General features: G+C 46.0%; 1 protein-coding gene across 1 annotated transcript; it reads left to right on the top strand.

Annotated features, from left to right (window-relative positions):
• The first annotated feature begins 431 nt into the window (after positions 1–431).
• Positions 432–17,141, top strand: LOC122714396 (broad-complex core protein isoforms 1/2/3/4/5-like). The gene is made up of 6 exons (XM_043935694.1): positions 432–562; positions 5,770–5,971; positions 6,179–6,370; positions 7,009–7,600; positions 7,962–8,021; positions 16,351–17,141. The coding sequence occupies exons 2-6, from the start codon at positions 5,786–5,788 to the stop codon at positions 17,139–17,141; spliced, it is 1,821 nt and encodes a 606-aa protein (XP_043791629.1). The 5' UTR covers positions 432–562; positions 5,770–5,785.
• The last annotated feature ends 2,593 nt before the right edge of the window (positions 17,142–19,734 follow it).

Below are 19,734 nucleotides of genomic sequence, written 5' to 3'. Positions count from 1 at the left end.
TCGCGCACGAGGGGCTCCACCTCCTCCCTCTTTGAAACGCGGAACGTGTTGCGCCGCCGTGACAGTGACTTTGTTCCACGACGTGTCAACGGTTGGTGTGCCTCCACGATCATCCGCGATCATCCGCGAATCCACGCGCGCCGGATACTACGCTCGCACGCTTCGGTGGTAGTATCAACAGCGACAGCGGCAGCGGCAGCAGCAGCGACAGCAGCAACAGCAGCAGCACCAGCAGCACTAGTAGTAGTAGTAGTAGTAGTAGTAGTAGCAATAGTAATAGTAGTAGCAGTAGTAGTAGTAGTAGTAGTAATATATTAGTAGTAGTGGTGGTTGATGGTGGCTGGTGGTGGTGGCGGTGGTGGTGGTGGTGGTGGTGGTGGTGCTGGTGGTGGTGGTGGTGGTGGTGGTGGTGGTGGTGGTGGCGGCGGCGGCGGCGACGGTGGTGGTGGTTGTGTCTCGGTGGAACGTAGCGGCGAGAGAGGCTTCGCATTCCGGAGTGAAGCGCGCGGCAATTTGCGTCACGGTGGCTGCCTGCATCCCGAACAGAGAAACACGTGGCTAGGTAGGTCGTGCGTGCGAGAGCCGGTTCGAAATTCCCGCGCGTTCCCGGTGTTTCGTATTTCGCGGGAATACTCCAACGATTTTACGCACACACGAGCCAAAGAGAGAGAGAAAGAGAGAGGAGAGAAAGAGAGATAGAGAGAGAGTGAAAGAGAGAGACAGAGAGAGAAAGGAAACGGGCAGAGAAAACGAATGATGAATTAAAAGACGGCGTGATACCGCGTTCTTCTTTCTCTTTCTCTCCTCCCCTGCCGATTCTTTTCCTTCCTTCCTTCCTTCCTTTCTTTCTTTCTTTCTCTGCGTTCTTCTTCGTTTCTTTTCTTTCTTTCTTTCTTTCTTTCTTTCCGCGACGACGTGAAGCCGCGCGTGGTGTGCCACTGCCTGGGCGTTGTATCGCCGCCGAGCACAGCCTCAGACTTCTCTCCCCTCGCTGCCTGTCCTCTCGCGGCGTCAACCCTCTTCTCTCCTCTCGTCCTCGCTCGGATCGAACGCGAGCGCGTGTGTGTATGTGGAGAAAGAGAGAGAGAGAGAGAGAGAGAGAGAGAGAGAGAGAGAGAAGAGTGGTCACTTTTTTTTTTAGGGAAGAACCGACAGAATATTCATATATTCGTATATTGGATTATTTTCGTTTTTCCACGGATTTCGTATCTGTTTCCGACTCGATCAGTGCGTCTGCCTCGCCTCTCGATTCCTTCGTTGGACGCGCGAAACGGGGGAAAACGGCGCGTGAAAAAGCTGCGCTCGAAGGATGCGCTTCTGAATCGCGTGCGACGTGAGAGAGAGGGAGAGGAGAACGGGAGGGAAATCGTGGATCGCACGTGAGATCGGAAGATGAAAAAAAGCTTCGACACCTTTCCTCGATCGCGTATCATCCTCCGTAGGTTTATATCCATCCTCGCGACGGAAGGGAATGGAAGCGGATGGATGGATGGATGGATGGATGGATGGATAGGTAAAAAAAAAAAAGAAAAAAAATAATTCGATTCCCGACGAAATCTGCTCAAACGCTTCGGCCCTTGTCTTTTCTCGTCGCTCTCTTTTTTCTTTCCCTCCCTCTCCGCTTTCCTCTCTGTCACTGTCCATCCGTCCGTCCGTTCGTGTTCGTGTTCTCTCTCCCCGCGTGTTTAGACGTGTGTGTATGTGTGTATGTGTATGTGTGTGTGTCTTTGGCCGTCTTTCTCCGTCAGACGGCACCTCTTTCTCCCTCCTGTCTCTCGTTCTCGCTCGTCGTACCGGCGATCGTCGGCTTTTCGTACGTTTTCGTGCGGCCTCGCTGCCGCGCCGCGACGTACGCCCGCGTCGACGAAGGCAGCACACAGCTGCACAGTCGTGACGTGACGTTTCGGGGGTTAGTTCGCACGGTATGTGACGGAGAAAGAGGCCACCGGTGGGACTGCTGTTCCAACGTGCTCCTTCGAGGATCGTGACGTTTCCGGTTTTTCGAAACAAACTCGTGACTTCTTCTGCTTCTTCTGCGACGTGTCTCTCTTCTCTCCCTCTCTCTCTCTCTCTTTCTTTCTTTTTTTCTCTTTCTCTTTATCTCTGTCTGTCTCCGTTTCTCCGCCCGACTTGTTCTTTCGTTCGTTCGTTCGTTCGTTGCTCTCGTGTCCGGCCCGAGACATGTGATCCTTGACGATTCCCTCGATCAGAGTCGACGAATCGCGAGCCTCTGCCCACTGGAAGCGGGAAACGACGGCCGAGACACGCTTATTCCGTCTCTCCTTTCATATTTTTTCTCCCTCTGTCGTCCGGTGTACGCGTCGCGGCACGCGCGAAACCGCTCGTTGCCGATCCCTTGCGCCTCTCGTCTTCGTCTTTCCTCCTCTTTCCTCCTTCTTCCCGAACGTTCCTCTCTTCTCTTCTCTTCTCTTCTCTTCTCTTCTCCTCTCTTCTGTTCCTTCCTTCCTTCCTTCCTTTCTTCCTTTGCTTCCTCCTTCGTTTCTTCCGGTATTATTCTTGCCGGCGAAAATAACCGGCTTTCCTCGATCATTTGACGCGCGGCCGTCTTGTCAACGCGATCACGTTTCGCGTGACGCGTCCCTCGTCCCCACGGACATCGATCGATCGATTGATAATCTCTCGGCAGATTTTTTTTTTTTCTTTTCCACGAGGGAGTTTCGAAGGCGAAGGATCGAGGATAGAGAGGAGGAGGGAAGGAGAGAAATCGGTGGGCAATCGTTGAAACGGATCGTTGTGGACGAGGCGCCGTGCACGGATCGGCCCGACGAGAATGACATTCCGCCACGACGAAGCAGCACTAGTGGCCGTGTGTAGGGGACTTTTTCGCGAACTTGTGAAGTGCGCACTTTTTTGCGAGGTGGCGTTGTGCAGATAAAACGCAGAGCGTTTCAATTCGGTTCATTGTTTCGGTCATTAGCTTGCGCGGCATGACGGGTGATAGGTGTGCTTTCGCGATAACGCATCTACTTTCTTCGAACTGTGATTACTTTCTGGATAATGTGTGGTGATTGTGCCTTAGAACGAATACGAAAAGCGTAAACTGCCGTTTAGCCGAGATCGCTGAGGAAAAAGGTATCGTATGCACACTCGTGACTCGTGGTCTTCGCAATCCTCTTCGCATTCCTCTCGCGCCTTCGTCTCGATCGCCTGTCATTTTTTTTTCTTCTTCTTCTTCTTCTTTCTCTCTTTCTTTCTTTCTCTCTTTTTCTCCCCCTGCTTCCCTCTCCCCCCCCCCCCCCCCTGCCCCGAAAAGAAAAAAAAATGTGCAATCGCGCGCGCGCGCCTCGATCACGGATTAGGGGGGAACGTAGTAATTAGGAAAATTCACGGAGCGTGAAAAATATTGAACGAAGGGACGTGACTCGTCGATCGGCAACGCGAACGAACGAGTTTCTTTTGTCGAATGTCCTCGTGCCTCGTGGAGTGCCTCACTTCCAGCCTATTAGCCGGTCCTATTATCAAAATGTTGCTCAGGATTTTCACGGCACTGCGAAACTTATCTAGAATTCGTCACATATAAATTTAGCAGTACGCGATAGCGAATTTAAAAAAGTCTGAAAACAGTTTTCGAATCGCACCGCGCGGCTTATATGATAAATGTGTATCTGAGGAGAGAGAGAGAGAGAGAGAGAGGGAGAGAGAGAGAGAGAGAGACAGAAAGAGAGAGAGAGAGAGAAGAAAAAGAAAAAACGAAGTTGCTCTTTCTTTCTTTCTTTCTTTCTTTTTATTTTTTTTTTCTTTCTTTTTTTCTTTCTTTTTTTTTCTTTCTTTTTTTCCTTTTTTTTTCTTGATTTATTTTAACGAAGATAATCGTTGGAACGTATCCAAAATATCGCGGCGTATAATATTTAATATTATTCACACCGGTTTCGCCGTGGTGCGTGGTTTCTTTTGTGCGCGATCGTGTGTACTTTAATTACTATTTCTTCGAAGCGACGAGCCGGACAGCGCAAAAATACCTTTCGAATCAGCGATACGATTATCAACGGAAACGTTGTAAAATAGTATACGGTATCCGTGCTCCTTCTTATCGTGTATAACGCGTTACGAGAATACGAGAAAAAACAAATCGGCGATCATTAATTCAATTTTATATCGAAAGCTTTTGTCATGGCGTGCACCAAACACCGTACGACGCGGGCAACGAGCACTGTAAATTTGTTTTAAGATCTTTTTTTTTTTCCTTTTTTTTTTTTTTTTATCATTTTGCTAAGATAACACTATCAGCATACATTTAATGCTTGCGCTTTTATAAGTGGCGGAGAGAATTATTTAATCGTATGTTCTGGCTTCACTCCAGCCTGCCGACCTAATTTTCTTGGTACGGTGCAAATAAAAATAAAAATAAAATAAATAAAAAAGAAAGAAAGAAAGAAAGAAAGAAAGAAAGAAAGAAAGGAAGGAAGGAAAGAAAAAGAAAAAGAAAAAAGGAAAAGGAAAAGAAAAAGTAGCGTAATCCTTCGCTTCTATTTTTACGCCCCTCCGTCCCCCCTCCGTCGCCCCTCTCCCTCCATGCACTCTTCAATTTTCTTATTCTTTTTTCCGACACTTCTCTCGGCCGTTAAAGAAGCCCGGACTTATAATATTTCTCTTATTCTTATCCGCACGGTTCCTCCTTTCGCGCGACGAAAAATGAGACGCGCCTACGATACAATTTGTACAAATTTCTCGAACGCGTGAAGACACGCGTGCTCTCTTCCCTTCTTTTCCCTTTCTTACCGCCACCGAATAGTAAAAATAAATATCGCGAATCCCCGAGAATCCGTCGAATTTTCGAATAGAATATTTTATACGTTTCTCTCCCCCTCCCCTCCCCTCCTCCTCTGGAAATATTCTTATTCCCGTCACGAATTAATATTGTATATTGTTGGACGCACGGCACTGGCACATATCTGTGCCGATCCACCTTGCCCCTAATAAGCGAATCTTCGTTATTAATTCGCGAGTTACATAAGTTCTCTCTGGTGAGTCTCCGGTCCGAGAAGCGTAAGGGAATTAACATCTGTTCTAATGCCTTAATCTTACCTTACGGTAAACACGGTTTGGTTCGGTTAAACACCGGCCAAAGAAAGAAACAATTATATAATCTCGGCCCGTCCTTTTTTTTTTTTTTCTTTTTTTTTTTCTTTCTTTTCCCCCTTTTTTGCGGACGGATGACGGCGAAATATCTTTTTTCCTCCTTTCCCTCTCCCCCTCTCTCCTCCTCCCTCCCCCCCCTCCCCACCCTCGTTTCGTACGCTACGTGCTCGGGTAACGAGATCGAGATCGATCCTCGATCGCGGCGTTGCATGCCTCGTGTTGCAACGCGTGATGTTCTCTTTCTTTCCTTCTCTTTTTCTTTCTCTTGGAATTTCGAAAGCGAAACCGGTTATCGAAAATTTATCTATCCCGCGGTTTATCACGCGTGCAACTAGAAAATTTCTGCTCTCGAATTTCGTATTCCGTCGAAACACGGCCGGTGTGGAACGATTTGAAAACGCGTTTGTGGTATCATCTCTCTCTCTCTCTCTCTCTCTCTCTCTCTCTCTCTCTCTGTTTGTCTCCTTTCGGACCCGTCGTCGAAAAAAGAAAGTTGCTCGATACTTTTTCCTTTTCTTTTTCTTTTTCTTTTTCTTTTCTTTTTTTTTTCTTTTTTGTTTTTTTTTTTTTTTCTTTTCTCGTTTCTTCCAATTCACCTGTGTGTGATAAGATAAGTGTCAAGTTTCCACCTGTTTGAACTATAGCGAACCGTTCTCTTTCTGATTGTAGGTGAATAGATATAACGATGGTAGATACGCAACACTTTTGTCTGCGATGGAACAATTACCAAAGCAGTATAACGTCGGCATTTGAGAACTTGAGGGACGATGAGGATTTTGTGGACGTCACACTGGCCTGCGATGGCAGAAGCCTCAAAGCGCACCGCGTCGTACTTTCCGCTTGCAGCCCTTATTTTAGAGAATTGCTCAAGGTAAGGCACGCCTCCCTCCCCCATCCCCTTTTTTATCAACCACCCCTCCCCTCGGTCTCCTTGCCCCCCCTCGCACACTCCTTGGACGTAATTTCTAAGCAATATATATATATATATATATATATAGGACCTCGAGTCAATGTTAAATTAAAAAACGTATCGCGAGAAAAATGTCTCTTCTTTCCCCCCTCGCTTCCCCTTTTGCAGAGCACACCGTGTAAACACCCGGTGATAGTACTTCAGGACGTAGCGTTCAGCGATTTGCACGCATTGGTCGAGTTCATCTATCACGGGGAGGTGAACGTGCATCAGCGTTCCCTTAGCAGTTTTTTGAAGACTGCCGAAGTCCTCAGGGTATCGGGGCTTACGCAACAGGCAGACCAAACGGACAGGGACGAGGTAAGCGGGTTTCTCCGATCAATCTCTCTCTCTCTCTCTTTCTCTCTTTCTCTCTCTCTCTCTCTCTCTCCCTCCCTCCTACTGCTGCTCCTCCTTTCCCCCCTCCATGGCCGTTCGTGCCCGCGATACGTACACGCGAAAATTCATAACGGGCATCGCATTACCTCCGTATTGTAATTAATTATCGGCAAGCCAGCAAATTGATTACGGTCCTCATGTTATCATTACTCCGATAGACGTAGACGTGACTTTCAACTCTGGAGAAGAGTTTTACCCTTATCTCGGTGCACAATGTGTATCCATCTTGATTCCAATCCATAATTGTCATAGGTCAAGCAAACAAAGATAACCGGCCCGCGGTGGTTACAAATAGAAAGCGAGCAATCGTAATCGTGGTCTCGGGGGCATGCGCGGTATATTGACGGACGATATGCATACACCATTATTTTATTTTCCTCATCGAAGATCACTTTACTTGTTTATTCTTTCCGATGCTTGCCTTGATCGCACCTCTCTCTCTCTCTCTCTCTCTCTCCCTCTTCTCCCTCTTTTCATCCAGCCTCTCTCTCTCTCTCTCTGTCTCTCTCTCTTTCTTTCTTTCTTTCTTTCTTTCTTCCCTCCTTCTCTTCACGTTACAGCTGTCCCACGTGCGCGCGTTGGCCGCCGGTGGCAATCACCTTCCTTTCCACGAGAAATTGGAGGAGAGTTTTCCCAGGGGTGGTTCACCACCGACCCCGGTCACCCCGACACCGACCACCGTGCAGCAATTGTTGCGCAGAGCGCAGATACGCAGGAACGAGAGACGGACGCCCGATCCCCACGATGAGACGGCGAAGAAGCCGAGGGTGCTTTCGCCTCCGCTCAACAACAACGACGCTACGCCCACCGATTTCTCGATGGGGGTGAAGAACAACCACGTGTCGAGCAAGGTGGAGGGGAACGGGGTGCACGAGGAGAACAGCCCCCTCGAGGACAATATCAAGTGCGAGCCGTTGGAGCTGACAGGTGGTAACAGCGGTAACGCCGCGGGGAACAACGAGGACTCGTCCGATTCCGGCGCCGCCGCGTCCGATCGGCCGCCCGCGTCCGCGAGCAGTAACGAGCACGAGGCCGAGTCCGAGCACACGTCCACCCCCAATTTTTTGTCCGAGACGAAAATCTTCCCGCCCACGCCAGGAAGCTTTAATTTCAGTATGGCGGCGTTAGCCACGGAGCATACACCGTTGTCAGGTACGTGGACAAATTCCTGCTCGGAACACAGGCCTGTACGCATTGACCAATTTTCATTTGACCGATTTTGTGCGATTATTGAGCATGCATTATCCTCTTTTTCTTTTTTATTTTTCTTCTTGCATCGATTTTTGTTACCGAGTTCCTCCCTTTTTCTTTCTCTCTCTCTCTCTCTATCTCTCTGCTTTTCTTTCTTTCTTTCTTTCTTTCTTTCTCTCTTTCTTTCTCTCTTTCTTTCTTTCTTTCTAGTTTCAAAGTTTAGCGTTTAGTTCGAGCTAAGAGTTTTTAATTGCGATGTTGCGTACAGGCCGTTGTTCGATCGTTGTCGCGAGAGAACGTTCGTTGCTACGTGTGACGATAGTGAAATTTCCAGGAATGGGCCACGGGTTGCAACCACCGGACTTGGCAGGAACTTCGCAAGGTAAGAATTAAGCCTTACTTACTTACTTACTTACTTACTTACTTACTTACTTCCTACCTGGCTCTGCCCAAATGTAAAATCATTAGAATCAACGAAGTCGAGGAACTCGAGGGAACACGAGTTGGAACACAACCCCCGCCCCTCTCCCCCTGTGTATATATATATACTTGTTATGCGTGTTCTCGTGTATTGACGATGAACCAATACGTTACCGATTTTCGATTCGTTGATGGGGGATGTTGACTTGAACGAGCTTGATTTCTTTTGATTTTTCACTAAAAAAAAAAAAAAAAAAAAAAAAAAAAAAAAANAAAAAAAAAAAAAAAAAAAAAAAAAAAAAAAACAAAAGGGCAACTTTTCTTCTATGCTGTTCCATTTATATTTTCTATCGATCACATCACAGTCGATCACATCGTGGCCCGCAATTGTCCGCGGTGTGGCGGTTCGCTCTTAAATTACAAAAAAAGGAAAAAAAAAAAAGTAACTAAAAAAAAAAAAACAAAACAAAAAAGAGAAGGACATTGTGCAGTTATATCAAACACTAACAAAAATCATCGAATTTATAAGAATGAATATACCATATATATATATACATACATGCATACATACATACATACATATTTTATATATATATATATTTATTTTTTTTATTTGGTTGCGGTGAAAGAGCATTACTGTCTGCTTGGACGATTAAAACTTCTTCTTCTAATTAGCATGCGTTTACAAAAATCATCGATATCATCATTACTCAAAATGAATATCATTTGTCGAAATTCGCCTTGCATCCACATTTCATACGATGTCACATAACGTTAACGCGCGATTATCAACCGGATTCGCGATTGGATTGGAATGAATTTATCTGCTGATCTATCGATCCGTCTTTCTCTATTCGGCCACGGAACGATCCGCGAATTTCTTGGCGCAAAATGGAAAGAAAAGAACGTATACGTATACACGCGCACGCATACACAACCGCTGTGGAATCGCGCGGAATCGATCGATATCGTTTTATAGATACGCGCTCGTCGCTATACGGATAACTGCGGGGCAGAGAAAGAAGAAAGAAATACAGCGGATACGTTCGTTCCTTCGAAGTCGTCGAATTCGATCCGATCATTCTAATTGGCATAAAGCGATGAAAGCAACCATCACTGTTTGGCATCACTGTACAAAGTATCTGCCGCAAAATCTCTATCTCACGTTTAATGGAAAAGAGAAAAAAAAAAAAGAAAAAAAAAAATCGAAAAAGAACCCCCTGGAAAATGATCGAGAAATAATAAAGGAAAAAGGGAAAAAAAAAAACGAAACGAACAAAAGGATGTAGGGAAAGAAAGCGCAGAAGAAGTAAGACGACAGTGAAACGACAGCCAGTGACGGACTGTCGTTCTCTTTGTTGTCTAATAAACACCTAATAACGATAAATCGTCTCCGCCAAAAAACATTTTACAAAAACGAATTTATTTTAAACGCTTTAAAAATTTCTCCGAGTCGCGTCAAGTGTCGTTTTTTTTTTTTCGATCGACGATTGATCCCTCGTTACTCCACGTTTTATATACGTTTTATATACGTTTTATATACGTTTTATATACGTGCCGTGCTCGTTATATTGTTCAATTCGTCGTTTCTTTTTCTTTTTCTTTTTTTTTTTTTTTTTTTTAAGTTTCGTATATCAGTGTTGTCGTCCCGTTTAACGTTTGGTAACGGAAAATACGCAGCTACCGCGATATCGCCGATACGGCCAGCATTATGACATTGCTTATAATTTTATATACGTAAAAATATATACAGCGTAACGATTTTTATAAATACGACGCATCGATTTTTATAAATGTATATATTTATATATATATATATTTTTCCTTTTTATTATAATTTTGTACAGACGATTAATCAATAATCGATTACAATGATTACACGTATTACAATTGTGCGTAAAATTTACAATTTGTAAAAAAAAAGAAGTTTTGACACGACGAGACATTTTGCAGCCTGCTCGTTTCCAATTACGAAAGAGGATGTGATAGGTCGTTTTGTCGCATTTTTTCTTTTTTTTTTTTTTTTTTTTTCGTTTTTATTCGAGCGACATTTGACCCCGGTACGACGTGCGTGTACCATATGGTAAAATTATACCGGTAATATCTCTCGACTTATTGGCGATTCTCTCTTTCTTTTTCTTTTTCTTTTTCTTTTTCTTTTTCTTTTTTTTCTTTTTTTCTCCGCTCGTTTCGTCGTTTCTAAAAAAATTTCCTCTCTTTTTTTTTTTACTATTCGTATTAGCTCGCGTTCGTATGCACATTCGGGGGTGGTGCAACGCGCGCATCGAGGGCGGGGAGGAGGAGGGAGGGGGGGAGAAGAAGGGTTAAACTCGTTTAATAAACGATAAACGATTTCAAAGTTTCGACTTTGTGTATGTTTGGGATTATATACGGCGCGTAACGTTTGTTTCCATTCGGCGTGTATCGTCGCCCCGTAGGACGAATACAATACAATACAATTTCACTTTTGTTTCGTTCGTCGATTCGAGCGGACGTGTATCGTGCGGTGGCACGATTTCGCGTAATTTTTACACGTTTTTTTTACCACGTCGCGATTTCCACGCCGCGCGGTGATCGATTCCTCCTCCAGTGGAGAAGGACAAACGGAGGTAAAAAATATAGAAGAGAGATTCGTGTTTTCTTTTCTTATTTTCTTATTTTCTCTCGATTAAGATGTAAGTAAGGACAAGGCGTTTCTTTTTTCTTTTTTTTTTTTTTTTTTTTTCTTCTTTAATAAACGCGTCCTGTAGGCAGTAACGTCGTTAAGTAAATTCAGGTGCGGCCAATCGCCGCCTCCTCCTCCGATTTAATATTTGAACGGCTGGCTTATACTAGGTTAGTACTGAAAAAGTTATCAGGGGCCGTCGATAAGGCCGCAGATGTTATCCGCGAAATTCAAGGTCCCTCTATCTCTCTGACGAACGTGGCCAACTAAACATTGGCCAAACTAAAAATACCACGACCTTGGTACGCCACTCACGTTCTTTACGGCGCGCTGCGAATCATTAGACGCATTAAATTATACTTGTCCGCGAAACTGTTCGTCCCGCAGCCTAATTCGCTGTATTCTCTGTCTGCTCCTCCCTCCTCCCTCCTCCTCCTCTTCCTCCTCTTCCTCCTCCACCACGCTTCCCCTCCCTCTCTCCTTTTCTTTTCGAAAAAGTCGTCGCCTCTCTTCCTCTCCGTCTCTCTCTCTCTCTCTCTCTCTCTCTCTACGCATGGTAGGTTTCCTCCATTCGTGCGAGAGCGAAGAAACAGCAGGAGGACGGTTACGGGCGTGCGAAAATAGACGGGTAATGCTCGAGTAGAGACGGCCATTAAAAACGATACTCATCATTCTTGACCGTGAAAATTATACTCGGTTGGAAAAAAAAAAAAAAGGAAAAAAAATGCCTGGCCAGGGACACCTCCTCTAATCGGTCATTTGCAGCGAACGACCGTTTGTTTTTTCGCATTTTTATCTCGGCCAAGACTCCTCGGCTCTTGCGCTCGTCTCCTATCTATCGCGGTCGCGCGCGTTTGCTCGCTCGCGACGGGCAATTTTTTTTCTCTTTTTCTTTTTTTTTTTTTTCTTTTCTTTTCTTCTTTTTCTTCTTCTTTTCTCTCTTTCTCTCTCTCTTTTTTCTTTCGGATCCAACCAACTGCAACGACGCGATTTTGGCAAGGTTTCAGACGTCGAACAGGCGACGTGAGATAGGATTGCAGGGTCGTCGGTCGGTCGGTCGGTCGGTCGGTCGGTCGGGCCCGCGAAACTTTCCGCCTAATCGTTTTAACCGGTTAAAATTGAAGCCAAAGGCGCGAGTAGATTCGATCGCCCCTCCTCCTTTTCTATTTTCTAGTAGTAGTGGTTCTTTGATCGGGATTTGTATTTTCTATTAGGAAAGAGGCCGTTACGTATCGAGTACTCGACGATAATGATAGTGATGATAGTGGTAATAGTGACGATTTTATCGGGAAAAGAGCAAGGTCTAGAAGCTTCGTAGATTTAATTTAGAAAGCTCGTTATCATTCGATATATGCCGATAAAGTGAAATTTTATTCTTGTCAATAAATAGCACGCTCCGCCCGTTCTTTAATCATCTCTGATTCGTAATGGCCGGTTACGTAAAAAACAATCGTGCCAGATAGAAAGTACAACGTACGACCACTTGTCGCAACGATCGGGGCCTTAGAGCGCACGAGTTTCTTTGTTCCTTCGCTCTCTTCTCTCTCTCTCTCCCTCTCTCTCTCCCTCTCTCTCTCTCTCCGTCTCTCTCTCTCGGTTTAATATCTTTTTATTCCGACGGAGCCGGCTGCGAGCATATGGCAGTCTGCGGTATTTCTCTAGACAGATTCGTTCTTGGCGTCGAAAAAGAAGAGAGAGAGAAAGAGAGAGAGAGAGAGAGAGAGAGGAGAAAGAAAGAAAGAAAAAAATATTCGAACGAATTTTTGCTCGAATTTTCTGTAATATCTGTTTCTGCTTTGATTCGAGGGCAGAATTATTGTTAGGAATGCGCGAATTTTTCTATATATACATACATATATATATATATATATATATATATATATATATATATATAAAAAGAGAGGAAATCGCGCGAAAACAATGAAAATTATACGGTCGATCGTGTCGTTAACCTTTCACATTTGCTTCGGTTGTTTACCGAAAACGAGACTGAAATGAATTTCGCACCGTGACATTTGAAATTAAAATAATTGTACGTGCGTGATCGATGCGTTTACTTTTTCCAAGGAGGATCGGGGATTGCATAGAGAGGCGGGACTGGGGAGGGGAAGATGCGTTTATCGCGGTCTAATTTTAAATCTATTCATCCCGCTCCCCTCCCCTTTCCCCGCGCATCCTATGCCCGCGTTTCGCTCGCCGGTTTCGATGTCATTATCGCAAAGAGAGGAGAAATTCTTTCCCCGGGCCTAGATATTCTTAGCTACCGTTTCCCGCTCGCCACTAAAATTGTTTAAAAAACCCGATACGCGCGAGGTGTCGGTGGCGGCGGGACAGTGGCGGCAGTCCCGCAACCGTCGCGATTCCTCTTTTCTCTTCCTCCCTCCTCCACCCCCGCCTCCTTCACCCTATTCTCTCTCTCTCTCTCTCTCTTCCCTCCCTCCCTCTTCCTTTATTTCCTCTCGTTTTCTGCTCTTTTCCGCGAACGCCTGCATCCGCGGTAACCTGTTGTAAAACCCGGCCGCATAAAAATAGCGGGTGCCGGGCTCTGGAGTCGAGCACTTTATCCTCTTTCTCTGTCTCTTTGTATCAGAGAGAACCGTTGTAGCGCATCGAGCAAATATTTATTTCACGGGACGTATTTCCCAGTGGTGGACATACCGCGCTCCGCCCCTTCCCCTTTCCCGTTTCTTTCTTCCCCCTTTCTATTCTTCTTTTTTCTTTCCTTTTTTTTTTTTTTTTTTTTTGTTTTTACTTTAACGGCCGATCGAATTTTTCAGCGGTTCGGGGACTCCTTCGACGTTTCACGAAGGGAAATTCTCGCGTCCTAGGATTTCTTTCTTTTTTTTTTTTTTTATTTCCCCTCCGTTCGAGTCGACGATGAAGGATGGCGATTTTACGGGCGGGTATCGCACGGGCGGAGGAACGGAACGAGTCGCGTTGGAATCGAAAAATTAGGAGAAAAGAAATTTCGTGGGTTACGTAACGCTCGCTAATGGCCCCGTGTTTGCGAAACACGGAATTCATGCTGCCATCTGTCGACGTTGTCGATTCCGATGGTGTGTGCAAAAGTCTGCCTCTTGCTTACGTGACGTCCGCGAGTCCTCCTTGCATACGTCTATTTACTCGATACTTACTCATCTCGCTCGTTCTCTCTCTCTCTCTCTCTCTCTTTCTTTCACTCTTTTTCTCTCTCTCCTCTCTCCTCCATCGGCCCTCTCCGTGCCCCCCCTCCTACGCCGCCGTCCCTCTCGTTTCGGTAGCCAACGATCCGCGCGTTGGCAATTTACTTTGGGCCGCGTACGCGGCGCCTCCCAAGGCCAAACGAAAGTTCGTTCTGAACCAAATCCGATGGAATTTTTTATCTGTAGTATGTACTTATCGGGGACGCCCAGGTCTAGCTGCTTGTTTTCGCCTTGTGCTATTATCGATGATGAACTTGAGGTGACCTCGAAAACTGCGCAACAGTGAGCGCGGGTGTGACGGAGACGAGAATATGACGGGACGAAAGAGCGAGACAAGGGAAGAGGGGCTAGGAACGCGCGAGGGAGGGGCAGGAGAGCGAAAGAGAGAGGGGCGTTTACACTTTCGCTCTATATCATTCGCCGTCGTGGCTCTTTTTCTCTCTCCTTTTTTCTCTCTTTTTTTCTCCTCTCTTTCCTTCTTTTTCTCTTCTCTTCTCTTCTCTTCTCTTCTCTTCTTTTCTTTTCTTTGCCGACACTTTCCAAAACGCCTCTTCCGACAAATTTCACCCGTCCCGATCTTTCGATACGTGCGCTGGCCAATGCATTCTCGTTCGTTTCTTTTGCTCGACGCGAGATCGATTCTTGCGCGAGGCTCGCAAGGTGTTACGTAAGAGGAGAGGCGAAGGACCGGTTACGATCGGCGATCGGAGGTCGTTAAAAATTAGTCGGGGGAGGGAGGATTGGAAATTTGGACGAGAAACTTGTTTACGTATCGCGTCGAATCGCCATCTCCGTGAGAGGCGTCGTAACACGGTTCGAGACAAGGTGAAGGTCTCTCTACTTGGTTGCGGTGCTTAATTCATTGAGACATTTTAGTTTCGAGCATCGCCGCCAGTCTCCACCAGCGCGCGTGCACCGATCTCTCTCTCTCTCTCTCTCTCTCTTCGCGAACAAATTCGTCCGACGCGTACTCGTTCCTCCTCTCCTCCCCCGTTTTTTCCTCTTATCGCGACCGATTAACGCGATTCGACGTATCGTATAGAAAAGAGAGAGAGAGAGAGAGAGGGAGTGGAGGGAGAAAAAAAGAAGAAGAAGAAGAAGAAAGCATCGTCGTCGTCACGCGCTCTCTAAAGGCCGTCGTCGTTGCACTCGTAGACTCGTTGCATCTCGAACAGATTTCCCCGAATCTCTATAAACGTTTCGATTTTCGGTTAATTGGGGAAAGAAGGGGGGATATATATCCCATCCTCTCTCTCTCTCCCTCGTCCGCGTTTCAGAAACGATTCCTTTCTGTGAACGACTAAATACACACGATCCAATATCCGGGAGGACTTATCGTTTGATCGCGGTGATTTCGCGAAACGCGCAACCGCATCGAATGGAAAAAGGGCCGTGCTCGGAGGGGAGGGTAGTTCTTCCTCGCGTCCTCCTTGCTTCTTCCGTCCCCACCACTGTCCACGTAACTCTTTCAAAAGTTCGTAAGACTCGCGTAACCAATCCGGAAGCTACTTAGATTTTTCTCTCCCCGCCGATCCCTCGGCCCTATCCTCCTCCACCCTTCTCTCTCTCTCTCTCTCTCTCCTCTTTACAACCCCTTGGCCCTCCCTTAGTCGTGCTCTACTCTCTCTCTCTCTCTCTCTCTGTCTCTCTCTCTGTCTCTCTCTCGGTTTCATAGTCGCGGTGGTAGCGAGCTATCGATCGCCGTGGCTCTCCGCTTAGAGTCAACATCAGTCATAATACAGCGCAACGGCATACGGGGGTTATTAAGAATAATACGCATCCTAGGTATATATCCCCTTCCCGGCACCACGGAAAAACGGGGGAAGGAGCGTCGTACGTGGGGGGGTTCGGTTGCTAAGGTAACCGGCTGGGTAAAATCCCGCAAAGAAGAAGCATCGCCGTTATGTTCCCGCTCTTGCTCTTGCTCTTGCTCTTGCTCCTTACTCCTTACTCCTTACTACCACCCGTTACTACTACCTCCGCTGCTCTCTCGTTGTTGTATCGACATCTCATACTCGCGGACGTTGTACCGGCTTTTATGAGACGATGAATGTACACTCGCCCTATCTTCCCTCTTAGCCCACCTTTCAACCCTCCTTTCTGCCCCTATTCTCTCTCTCTCTCTCTCTCTCTCCTCCTCCTCCTCTCTCGGTCGTCTTTTCGCGATTCTTCTCTCCTTTTAACGGGCGATGCACGACGATTAACGACGTCCGTTATCCATTTAGCCGGAAACCGAAGCCTTTTCCACCGCGCGCCACCCCTTTCCATTCCTCCCTTTTCCTTTCTCCCTTTCTCGCATTCACGACCATCTCACGGCCTTTCTTCCGACGCGAGACCACCACGTCCTCCCCGATGAGACGATAAGAGATCGGTGTCGCGGCCGACGTTCGTTAAATCCGGCGTGAACATCTCGATGGACTCAGCCCCCTCCTCTTTGGTTGCAGACCGGGAGGTCGCCGAGGAGGACGGGGGTTGGCAGTCCCCTACCAACGGAGACGGTCAACGGCAAACCGGCCAATCGAGCCATAGTACGGGAACTAGTCAGTGCGAGATGATGCAGGAGCACCAACACCATCCGGACCTACCCATTATCGATCTCTTAGACGACATTAACGATCAGATGCAGATCGTGCTCAAGTCGGAACCTCTGTCGCCCAAGATAGACGAGCTCGAGTCCTGTTTGCTCACCGAGCAGATCGATCTGCAGTCGGAACGGGACTCGGCCTGCAATAATGCCGCCAATAACGGGCAACAGATGCGCCAGCAGGGCAGGCAACAGCAACAGCAACAGCAGCAACAACAACAACAACAACAGCAACAACACCAGCCGAGGACGGTTGCCACGAACGAGAGCGTACCATTCACGGATCTTCGCTGGTTGATGCAAAACGGGAACTCGCAGGCGCCGTCCTCGAAGCACGTCCGCGGCGACACGACGACGGCGGCGGCCAGGGCACAGGCCGAGGCTCAAGATCTCAAGTACACCGGCCGCTCGATCAGCGGTACTTACTGTAGCTTTTGCCAGAAGACTTTCTCCCGCGCCTGGTCCCTGCAGAGACATCTGGCGGACACGCATTTTTACGTGCCGCAGTCGCTCTGTTGCGACCAGTGCGGCAGGAGTTACAAGTCGAGGAACAGTCTGGTCAGTCACAAGAGTCAGTATCACGCGAAGAAAGAGCGGAAGGAGCACGAGGAACAGTGCGAGGCCAAGTATTGGCAGACACCGATGGTCTAGTCTTGACCGGATACGCGTGCAAGAGGTTCCGTCTTGAAACGGAGGATCCATCCACGAAGAGAGAACGCGCCGTTAACCGGCATGAGAAAGCGAAGAGACAATCGTTTAGACAATTTTCTGTAATATAATATTCGCGTTGTAGTAATTTCCGTTACCGTCGCACACCGTGATCCTAGTCTGCTTTATTTTTTTTTTTTTTTTCTTTTTTTTTTTTTTTCGATCAACGTTACCGATTACCTCGATTACCACGCCAAAGATGTCGTTTCACGCGCGACCCTTTTATCCCAAATAAGTTCCGCCATCTAGTTTCGCGCCAAGTTCAGCGAGCGAGCAATCTTTCCCGCGGGAAAATCGATACCACTCTCCTCCGGTACGACCGTGCTCTTCCTCATCCACCCTAGAGAGCGAGCCAAGGGTAGGTTTTACCCTTGCGTATTTTAGCCGACGATAAAGTCAACCTTGTTACGTTTCTCCGTCGATTAGCGACACCACCACTGCACCGGTGGTGGTGGTGTGCTCGATCGACTATGGAGAAGGATGCATAGCGGCTGTGCAATCTTTCTCTCTCTCTCTCTCTCTCTCTCTTTTCCTCTCTTTCTCTAAATCTCCGAATACGTATTTTTGCCGACAGAGTTTTTTCGCCGCGGAAAACGTATTCGTTTACCAAGTACGAATCTATTTATCGGCCGATCGGCAACTACAAACCCCTATCCTATCTGCAGGCACTCAAAAAAACAATTTTTAGATATCGATTCAGGGACTAATTTCTCACCCCCCCCTCTCTCCCTGTCTTTTTCTCGTATTTCTAGTTCCGTCCGCCATATCTCGCCTCTGAATCTTTTTCTCTTTCTCTTTCTTTCTCTCTTTCTCTTTCTCTCTTTGCGCCTTTCTCATGCTTGGATCGATCAATCAGATTTTCTATAACGTTTCGCCGACAATGACGGACTTGTGTCAATCTTGTGTCTCGCGACGTTCGTGCGAGAAGAAGAGGAAGGACGTTATTGACTGTCGCGGGATCGTAGTAGTTAGTTAAGGCTAAGGCGCGCAAAGAAAAAAAAAAAAAAAANAAAAAAAAAAAAAAAAAAAAAAAAAAAAAGAAAAAAAACGTAATTGTTGCTCTATAGTGAATGTCGTTAGAAAATTGAATTGAGAGAAATAAAAGAGAATTCGATGGAATGAAAGAATTTGTTGTTTCACTGACAAAATATACATATACCAAAAATAAAATATTACCCGGAACGTAGTCGTTACATGGAAAAATTCGTGAATATACGAATGATGTAGGCGGAGGGTTCCGTTCCGTTTTGCGAGTCATCACGTATTACGCATTAAATGCATATTAAATGAAAATACAGAGAGATCAATAATCAAGTGTTTCGCTTCATCGCATCATCCCGTTAGACAAAATATCACACCCTTGTATATATATATATACATAATATTTATATACACATGTATACCACCACAAGAATCTACTCTGCTCTGTCTTGCTGTAAATAATACGCATCGACATGGAATTACATCTCTGGTGCTCTGAAAAACACTAACGTCATCGCTCACAGAAATCGTTCACTGGAATCTTGGAATTGCTTGCACTCTACTATCGTAATCGTAAGCGCTAAAAAAAGTAATAGAAAAGTAAGGAAAAAAAAAAAGTAATAATAATATAAATAGAATAAAAAAAAAAAAAAAAAAAGAGCATGACGACGAATCACGAATCGAAATGGTACGGCACACGTCGCCTTCCGACCCGGAAAAAAAAAAAATAAACCCTTCTGCGATCCATTCTGTGGCCATTGTCATTGATCACGAATCACGACACGAAATCACGCGTATGTATATGTTGTCCAATTCCACGTAAAGATATCGATATTCATGCAGTAAAAAAAAAAATCGAGAACGATCGAAAAACCTTCGGAATCTTCTTCTCTAATCGTTGCATAGAATTTTGACGTAATCGTCCGCTTCGAGGAGAGGGATGGTGGGAAAGAAAAGAAAAAAAAAAGAAAAGAAAGAAAAAACTTGGTAAACAGTGACAATGGTGAGAGGAAAACGATGCAGAAGGGTGAAGTACTTTCTCCTCGGAAAGCGCGCACGCCGTACCACGTATAACACGTGTATAACAAAGAAATAAAAAAAAAAAAAAAAACTAATAATAATAAATAAAAAGATAAAAAGTAGAGAACGAGCGTACGATGAAGATGCTATATACATACATGATGTGGTAGCACCTGCAAGCATAATTACGTGGTTCCAAAGTAACGCAAAAAAAAAAAAAAAAAAAAAAAGTATATATATATAAAACAAACAATAAAAAATAAATAAAATAGATAAATAAAAAGACGGTTTGAGCACGGCTTGGTCGGGTGACGGTGCAACTAGTGTGCGCGACTAATCGAGAAGGGCGCACGATATTCTCTCTCTCTCTCTCGGCTCGGAAAAAATAAAAAAATAAAAAAAAAGGTGGTAGATGGTGGTGTAAGAGTGAGAACTGATGAGGAGGATCGCGGGGCACACGCGACACCGTGTGGCTAGGGAGAGGACTCTCTAGGGAGTGGAGAATCACCCCCCCCCGATTCCTCCTACGTTACGT

Source organism: Apis laboriosa, unplaced genomic scaffold (genome assembly GCF_014066325.1).
Source record: "Apis laboriosa isolate Shangri-la unplaced genomic scaffold, ASM1406632v1 scaffold29_cov151, whole genome shotgun sequence".
In the NCBI taxonomy this organism is placed as follows: domain Eukaryota; kingdom Metazoa; phylum Arthropoda; class Insecta; order Hymenoptera; family Apidae; genus Apis; species Apis laboriosa.
This window is presented reverse-complemented; position numbering and strand designations above follow the sequence as displayed.

Coding starts and splice junctions, on each gene's coding strand:
- LOC122714396 (XM_043935694.1), top strand. CDS start 5,786: ATGGTAGATACGCAACACTTTTGTCTGCGATGGAACAATTACCAAAGC. Junction 6,371..7,008: donor ACCAAACGGACAGGGACGAG/GTAAGCGGGTTT, acceptor TTCACGTTACAG/CTGTCCCACGTGCGCGCGTT. Junction 8,022..16,350: donor CTTGGCAGGAACTTCGCAAG/GTAAGAATTAAG, acceptor CTTTGGTTGCAG/ACCGGGAGGTCGCCGAGGAG.